We start from the raw sequence: 8,475 nt of genomic DNA on the forward strand, positions 1-8,475 counted from the left end.
GGTTTATGAGGGCACCAAGTAGCACTGCTTAGCGATGACAAACAGAATCTTGTTGAACCAAGTACAGAGGCTGGTCACAAAGATGTCTGTCGCTCCTCCTAGCGTTAATGCTTGAACCAGATCTCTGCAGAGATGCCCAGCCTTCTCTCAGTTCCAGTTACTGAAATGAAATGGCAGGGCCAAGCCACACAGACGGCCCTCATGTTTCCTGCCCCACACTGACAGTGGTGTGTGGTTGTATATTCCCAGCTTCCAGGGCTTGGAAAATTAAACTGAAATCCAAACATGTCTTGTATTGTAGATTGTGAGCAATAAGTCAAGACACCAAAGATAATGAGCATCTGTTCACCACCTAAGTACTCTACACTAATGAAGCAGAAGTTGCACTTATCAAAAGAGAAAATTAGTCAAATGTGCTTCAGGGAACAAGCTGACTCTCGGGAGGTATTAGCTAACATTGGGGTAGGATACTAAGTCTAACCAAACCCATGATCTGATGTCACCTAACACATTTTCAACTCTTATAATCAGGATAAATAGTTTTCTGTTCCTATTTCTCATCTGTAGATATTTCCACTCTTTTTCTCTTTGGAGCCATGAACAGGAAATGAGGTTGTAGCTAAATATATGTATTTTTTTTCCTGCAGAAGATTGGATCACATTCAATTTGCATTTCTGATGGAGCACAACCTTGAAGCATGCTGCATTCAGAAGCAAATTCATCAATTTCTAAAGCTCTAGCATGTGTGTAGTTAACATACAGTTTAGCCTGTCAGCATCAGTTACCACTTGTCTAAGGTATGACAGCCTCCAACCTTTGTTGCTGTCACATGAAGCCTGACTCATACAGTCAGTAGATTTTTTTAAATTTTAAATACTGGTGAGCAGTTCAGAAACTAAGAAATATGGAAAATAGGAGTAAACAGGGAAAAATCAGGCAGCATTGCACGAAGGGCAATAAACATATGGAATACGTTATCAGGAAAGGCAATTGAAACAGAGGATATAAATAAGCTCTAGGGATATCCACACTGGCTTGCGAAGGCAGAAGGGAGTGAAGGTACGATGAAAAAGCAGGAAGATGGGATTAAGAAATTATGAAAGTGTAGCCACATTGGGCCAGACGGCTGTTTCCTGTTTCTAAAAATTTATGTTCTCCTGATTTAAAGAGGACAGTTTAAGTATTGTCGAATTGTGGTAAGGCAGGTTTTGCAGAGCCACATAACATGGTCAATGAAGTGCTTTTCAGGTCCACATTAGAACAAACTCCACACTCCTCCTTGGCCAGCACAACAATGCTGTGCAGTAGTGGCCATCTCCCAGGTCTTCTTTCAAATTTCCAACCCATGACCAAATACTGCAGCAGTTCATCATCCACCTGCACGAGGGTAAAGTGTCATTTCTTTCATCTATCACCACTGCTTTCATGCTCATGCACATTAGAAATGTGCCTTTTCAGCAAAGGGAGATCAGATTCCCAAGTTCTGCCTTTATTTTGCTAAAATAAAAGTCTATGTCGGGTTGCACACTGTCTATGCTTCAGTCAGCAGTGGCTTCCAATAGCTCTCCAAGCACAATTCAAGGTGCTGGTCTTGACCTATAAAGCCCTATGTGGCCTGGGACCTACACAGCTAAGGGACTGCCTCCTCCCTCACACTCCATCATGATCCTTAAGGTCAGCCGAGAACAACCTCCGTTCACCAAGCTGGTTGGCCAAAACGCACAGGAGGTCATTTTCAGTTGCTGGTCCCCAGCTCTGGAACTCCCTTCCCTTGGGGCCTGCCAGAGCCCGAGCCTGGCCATCTTTCAGAAGTGGTGTAAGACGTTTTCATTTGGGAAAGCTGTTATCAACGTGGGGTTAAGCTCTGGGTATTTTTTGCGGAACAATTGTATTACTTCATCTGTTTTTATTACTTTATCATCATAGGCTGTCCTGAGCCTCTTTGGGGAAGCTGGCACAGAAATCAAATCAAATCGAATAAATCAGTACAAATGCTGTGAGTGAGGCCTCATGTTACCAAGCTTACTCCGTGGACAACTGCACATCCATGTAGTTTGAGGAGTCCCACAGCAATCAGGAGAGAAAAAAAAAAGGGGGAAATGGGGGAAAAAGACAAAAGAAAGGCCTATACTTCCTGCAGAACCTGCCACCAAAACTACACTTCACCCAGGCACACCTATGCTTAACACTACTCAGCAGCATTCCCTCTAAGCTGCATGGCATGTGCGGCCACACAGGTGTCCTCATGCCGTGCTGCCAGGTGCACCTGCGTGGCCGTGTACATCACACAGCTTAGAGGGAATGCTGCTACTCAGAACTACAATAGCGCAAACGCAGTGTCCAGTCATCTGGGCTCCTAGCTGGGAGAAGATGCTTATTTCACCTTCCAGGTTATTCTAGGTGTCTCTCAAAAACACAAGGTCCTGAACATACAGAACTGTGATTGGTCTATACAGAGCATGACTACTATGGAAGCCATCTTCTTTCCCTTATGGCAGGCTTTCAGTCTGCTGGGCTACGTACAGAACCAACTGGCACTGATACAGAAAGGGACAGCGCTCCTGTTTAGCACGCTTGTGACATTGATGCAGAAAAAAGCTTCCCCCCTAATATACTGCTCCATTAGCCAGAGCAGGGATAGATTATGATTCACTGCGTGAGGATGCAATGCTACCAGGCAGCATTTTCAATGAAGGATATGAAAGCTCCGGCAAAACAAGACAGGCTTTACATTACTTATCAAGATGAATGCAGTTCCTGTTTTAAGGTAAAGGGAATATAAGCAGAAACAAATAAATCTATATTTAAAACATTTTGAACAGACACCCACCAGAATTGGGGGAGGGACCCAATGAACCCTCTCACATGGCCGCACTAATCACTGAGAACACTGTCATTGTTTCAAAGACTATGCTTTTTTCACTCTGTTCCCCAAATGAGCCCTTAGCACAAAGCCTGCATCTGGGTACAAGACTCACCTAGCTCGGTCGGCTTCAGCAGTTCATCCAAGATGTTATAGAAGGGCAGTTTCACCAGCCGAACTTCGGGCTTTACAACTTTGGGCGGTAACCTTCCCAGTCCATTAAGGTATTTTCCATAGATCGCAGGATAGTCAATGTTAGTAGTGGAGATAGAAGTCCTAGCAACAGTGCTCCCCCGGTCATATGAAGAATGTATGGAGAGCGTTTCAGGAGGTCGGTGCGGCTGCTGCTGCTGCGGCTGCCCAGACTCGGAGCTCTTCTTGGCATAACGAGTCTCATAGAGCTCTTTAATCTTCTTGAACACTTCCGGGCTACAGTCAAACTGGACCAGCTGCAATGCTCTGGTGACTAGTTCGTGTTTAAGTCCGCTTTTACTCCTGCCGACATACCCCAGTAACATCTGAAGATCCGACACTCTGAAACTCATCACCATGTTCTAGGGAATAAAGACGAAAAGTCAAGTCAAAGATTCTTATGGTTATAAATAGATTGTGTGACAATTCCCTCCACAGTCTGTAGCCTGGAATCCAAAATCCTGACGTTCACTTTCAAGAGTGACACCTAGCCTTCTGCTTAGGTCAGCTGCTGTTCACCTGATTAACATGCTGTGCGTTAGACACTTATCTGGACAATGGAAATGAGCAGGAGACCATCTACTGAATTATCAACCTATTGATACAGATAAGCGATGGCACAAGCTCATCTTTAAATTACTACAAACATTTGTAGCCTCATGCTGATTTTAGTGGAAGCAATAGCAACTATACAGTAACTCAGGAAGACACTGAGTGGCTTTGCACCATACATATTCATGGCTTAGTTCCTTCTTTCAAAAGAAGGAATTAGCCCTACCCAATAGCTCTCATTCCCTGCCTGGCACCTGGGAAAATTGTGTGCGTTTTGTAAAAATACCATTGCGTCTGGGTGTATTTTGATGTCATCCTACATTAAAGCGAAGGCAACAGTTAATGTCAGTAGTGGAGATAGAAGCTCTAGCAACAGTGCTCCCCCGGCTGTATGAAGAACGCCCTGTTTTAAGACTCTGCCACATCTATCCCAGTGTTATCAGCACTGCCTGCATGTGCAGGAGAATTCTCACATATGCCTGTTTTAGAACTGAAATGCTAACAAGCCACAGGATGATGCTCAAGAGGTTTTCTTGGAGCAGGAGGTAGGAAGACAGGCCAGGCCATCAATGACATTCACAGGGAACCCTCTGGTCAGAAACCCAGGTCTTGATGCTAGACATCCTCAGCATCTTCCCTCTTTCTGCCAGGATGTATTCTCTGGACTCTGTTTGAATATTTCATCTTCATAGCAGTCTCTGGTCACTGCAGTCTGATGTTTTTAAAGAATCCTTTCTACTCAGTCTTCCTGTGCCCACGGGAACAGTTCCTTTCCTTATCACCCAGGACTTCTTATCCTCTGGGTGAGAGCAGGGCCTATCAGATTGCCAGATGGGCAAGGATGCCAAGGGACTACTTGCTTCTCTGGCCCATGCCCAGCCACCCCTATGACCAGGCCCAGTGCCTGCCTCGCTACTGTTCTAATGGAGCACCATAAAACCATTAAGTTAAGGCAGACCCAAGGTTTTCAAGACCATTTAAAACTAGCCAATCTCCTCAATTTCAGCTTCTCATGCTTGTGGAAGTTCAGAGAGCCTATACCTGTTCACAGATTCAGGAAGACAACATTGCATCTGTCTACATTGGAAAGCTTATCTGCATAAGAATAAGAGCTTTTTAAATTAAAAGTAATGCTTAGATTCAGAGATTGATCATTCTGACCCTCCTGACTACCAAAAACAATGTCACAAGTGTTCAGGGTGAACCGATGAAGTGCATTTCCGATAAATGCAAACTGCCTTGAAAATGTTTCGCGGGCACCTACATTTATCACTTCAATGTACTTTGTGTTTTATACACAGTATTCTACAGCAGAAGGTGAAATCGGAGAGCCAGTAATGATCTTTCCATCTGAAGTCAGATTAATCTACGCAAACCAGTTGATAGCAGTATTCTTGTGATTCTCTGAAGAGGGACAAACTAATTTTAAACTAAAAAAAATGAAGTAAGACCAAAAACGTTCACTTGCCATGTTTATTTGTGGGAAGTAGTATTCAGCCCAGAAAGGCCTAACATTATTTTATTTTTCTCAGTTTACTATGAAAGCCTCTAACTTCCTGGTTCACTGAAGAGGACACAGAACTCAAACTCACTGGCTGGACTGAGACGCCGGGTAGCCGAGATGTTCTGGAATTTCTTCTGGCAAGGGGGAAAGGGCTTTGGAGAAAGTTCAGTTGCTTGAACACTTGTCTTAAGACTTGGGAAACCTGGGTTCATTTCCCTGCTTCACTACAGAGCTGCTGTGTAGCTCGGGATGAGTCATTTGGTCTCTGTGCTTCTGTTCTTCGTCTGCAGCATGGAAAAAAATAGGACTTTGCCACCCCGCAGAGTTAAGATAAAGAAACGTTAAAGACTGTGAGATGTCTACTGCAAGAGAGTCAAAAACACCTCCAAAAAAAGCTATTGCTGCACTTACTGTTCTTGCCTTCAGATCACTTGGGGCATCAGGAGCATAAAACAGTTTACATTTACGCAGTTTATATTTAGAAGCGTTTCAAGTCTTAAAAAACACAACCATGATTTTTGACCAATAAAAAAAACCCAAAACATTTAGGCACAGAGAAAAACAAATCACTAGACGCTTGGGTCACTCACTCATCAAGGAGCGGGTACAAATACAGGTTTCGTTAGCTAACGAGGTTATTTCAATATCAATGCAGATGCAGGCTTTCCCATAAACTAGGAGGTCGTGTGGGCGAGGGGCGCAGAAGATGGCAAGTTCCAGTCTGCCAAGCCCACAGATTCACACAAGTTTAGGGCTGGAAGAGACCTCACAAGATCATCTGGGCAGGAAAGACGGCTTGGCTCACACGTCACCCCCGCGCACCTTCGATGACCAACGTGTCCACGGTGCCTCCCATCAGAAGAACAGCGGGATCAAACCACCGGCATCCGTCCTTCAATCCTTTTGCCACTTTTCAATCCTGCCACGTCTCAGGCAGCGCCGCGAACCCTCAGCTGCCCCGGGCAGGCGAATTCCTTCCTTCCAGCCTAACCCGGCCGTACGCCAAGCACCTTCGGCCGTCGCCGGGTAGGAGCGGCGATTTGACAGGAAGCTTTGCCTTCGAGCTCATCCCCGGGTGCGTTCACCCACTTCAGACACCCCAGGGTATTGCACAGTGGGGCTGGACCACAAAGAAGAGCTGGGTGCTATATACGAGACAGAGCATCCCTTATATATATACACACAAGACTATATATACGGGATGCTCTGGAAAACTAGACGCGTTTTGAAAGCCCCTCCATTGAAATGCAAAGGTCGCCGGGACCCTCGACACCGTCCGGCGCCGCACGCTCATCCCCGAAAGCTTCCCCGGCCTTCGACGCGGACCTCAGCAAAACCATCCGCGGAGCGGGAGTGTTCGGCTGTGAATTTGTGCGCCGGGAGGTATTTGGACAGCTCCTCGCAACTTGCGCCAAAAGCCTTTCCAGCGGAGGACGCTGCCCGCCATCGCTTGGGGCCGGTGCCCCTCGCAGCCCCGCGAGCCGAGGGAGGGGGAGGGAGGGCCGGGGCGACCCCAGGGGCAGGCGGCGGGGCAGAGGGAGGAGGGAAGGAGCGGGGGCCGGGGCGGGAGGTCCCGGGCTGCGCGGGGGTCCCCCGGGAGCGGCGGGCGAGGTGCGGCCCGCGGGGGCGCGGCCGGGCAGGACCCCGGGGCACGGCCGGCTGCCGGGGGAGGGTCCGGGCGCGCTGGGGCGGAGCCGGGCCCCGCCGCCCCGCTCCCGGCCCAGCCCCGGGCCGCCGCCGCCGCCCGTGGGAGAGGGGGGGGAGGGGGGGCGCTCACTCACTTTCGCCTCCACCAGCTCCGCCGCCATCTTGTTTCCAGCGTCCACCGCGCCGGGAGCCGCCGCCGGGTCACGTGAGCGGCGGGGCGGGGCGGGGCGAGGGGGGCAAGCGCGGCCAATCAGAGCGCACTCTCGCAGCCTCGCTCCCGCCCCAGCCACGGGCGCAGGCGCAGTGCAGCCGCCTGCCGGCGCCGCCTGCAGCCAAAAACCCGCCCCCTCCGCCTGTGACAGCCGCGGGCTCTTAAAGGGGCCGAGCGCGGCGGGGATAGGGAGGGAGCGGGGCTCACGCCCAGCCCACGTGCAACCAGGGGCGGGGAGGTGCGAGCACGGGGTGGAAGGAGCATAGTCCGCAGTAAAGTGCTGTGCTTCCTTTGCTGTATTCGGGGTATAGCATCAGTCCTCAGGTTCAGGGCGAAGGCAAAGGGATGCATCTTTGGAATCGCTCCCAACCGCGTGGGTTCATGGGTGCAGGGTGTCCTTTGAGGGAACAAGGCCAAATCCTGCTTGCTTGACATGTGCGAGCTGCCCGTCGGGCTCCAGAGATGATCCAACTTGCGGGAGAAAGGGAGTTGGGATCGTTCGCCACGATGGGCTGGATTTCTGTCATTCCCGGGAGTACACACCTACACCTGCACACACCCACGCACACCCCTGCACGCATGCCCACCCACCCCCGCACCTACCAACCCACCCGCACCACCCTACTTACCCACCTGGGGACTGGGCTTTGACCCGCTTTAGTGTCCTGTGGGATTATGATCTTCCACATCTACCCAGGAAAGAAACTTTCATCTCTATCCAGAGCTTTTCCAACCTCTTCTCTGACGCCCGATGAAGGGTGCTTGCGCCCGAAAGCTTGCAATCCGAGAAACTGTTTTGCAAAAATCTAGCTGGTCTAATAAGAGGTATCGCCTCTACCACGAGTCCTGAGCTGAATGAAGTGTCTTGTGGGAGCATCCCATAAACTTGGCAGATTCCCAGGGAGGCCGGAGCCGTCCTCACCCCGGCCTTGCGCGTCCTGGCTGTGCCCGCGACTGACCGCGTGGCAGATTGGCTCCGTAGGAGCTTGATACCCTGGCCCTGCAACGAGGCCCAGGCTGATCTGAGCCTGTATCTTTCCCCTGAAGATTCTCCATAGTAGCCGAGAGGAGGAGGAGGAGGAGGAGATCCCACCGTTGCCCACCATAGTTATCCAAGGAAAACCTTCCAGTCTCCGCCTATCCCTGGGAAGTGGAACAGGCTCTGCCAGGGCTGATGAGGGGAGGAAGGGTAATATGCAGCTGCTGCTATCTCCTCCCTTCTAGTGGGGATCTGTACTTTGAAGTCCTCCCACAGACACCCATGGCTCAGGAAGGTCTGACCCAGCCCCCTGGGGCAGAGCCCCGAAAGAAGAAAGGGTCCATGGACCTGCTTCTGTTCCAGCTGACACACCCTGGGCTTTGGCACCAGGGATGTTAATGAGCCTTACCCATATGGCAAGATGGAAACAGATACAAAGCAAATGATGTCCTATGACTCAGCTGGAGTTGCAGTCAGGAAGATGCTAAATTTAGATCCTCAGATTTGCCCTCTCAAGCTCTGCTAG

At 49.8% G+C, this 8,475-nt stretch overlaps 1 protein-coding gene across 3 annotated transcripts in view; it reads right to left on the reverse strand.

Annotated features, from left to right (window-relative positions):
• Positions 1–7,001, reverse strand: part of PIAS4 (protein inhibitor of activated STAT 4) — a 33,402-nt gene extending 26,401 nt beyond the window's left edge. For 2 of the 3 annotated variants that reach the window (XM_014608849.3, XM_014608848.3), the window contains exons 1-2: positions 6,894–7,000; positions 2,980–3,418 (exon numbers count right to left, since the gene is read on the reverse strand). In XM_014608849.3, coding sequence (XP_014464335.1) covers positions 2,980–3,418; positions 6,894–6,920 — 466 coding nt within the window. In that variant the 5' untranslated portion in view covers positions 6,921–7,000. Of the gene's footprint in view, positions 1–2,979; positions 3,419–6,893 lie in introns of all 3 variants that reach the window. The other variant, XM_059719538.1, reaches the window with a different exon arrangement.
• Between the last annotated feature and the right edge of the window lie 1,474 nt (positions 7,002–8,475).

The sequence above is a fragment of the Alligator mississippiensis genome, chromosome 16, assembly GCF_030867095.1.
Source record: "Alligator mississippiensis isolate rAllMis1 chromosome 16, rAllMis1, whole genome shotgun sequence".
Lineage (NCBI taxonomy): Eukaryota > Metazoa > Chordata > Crocodylia > Alligatoridae > Alligator > Alligator mississippiensis.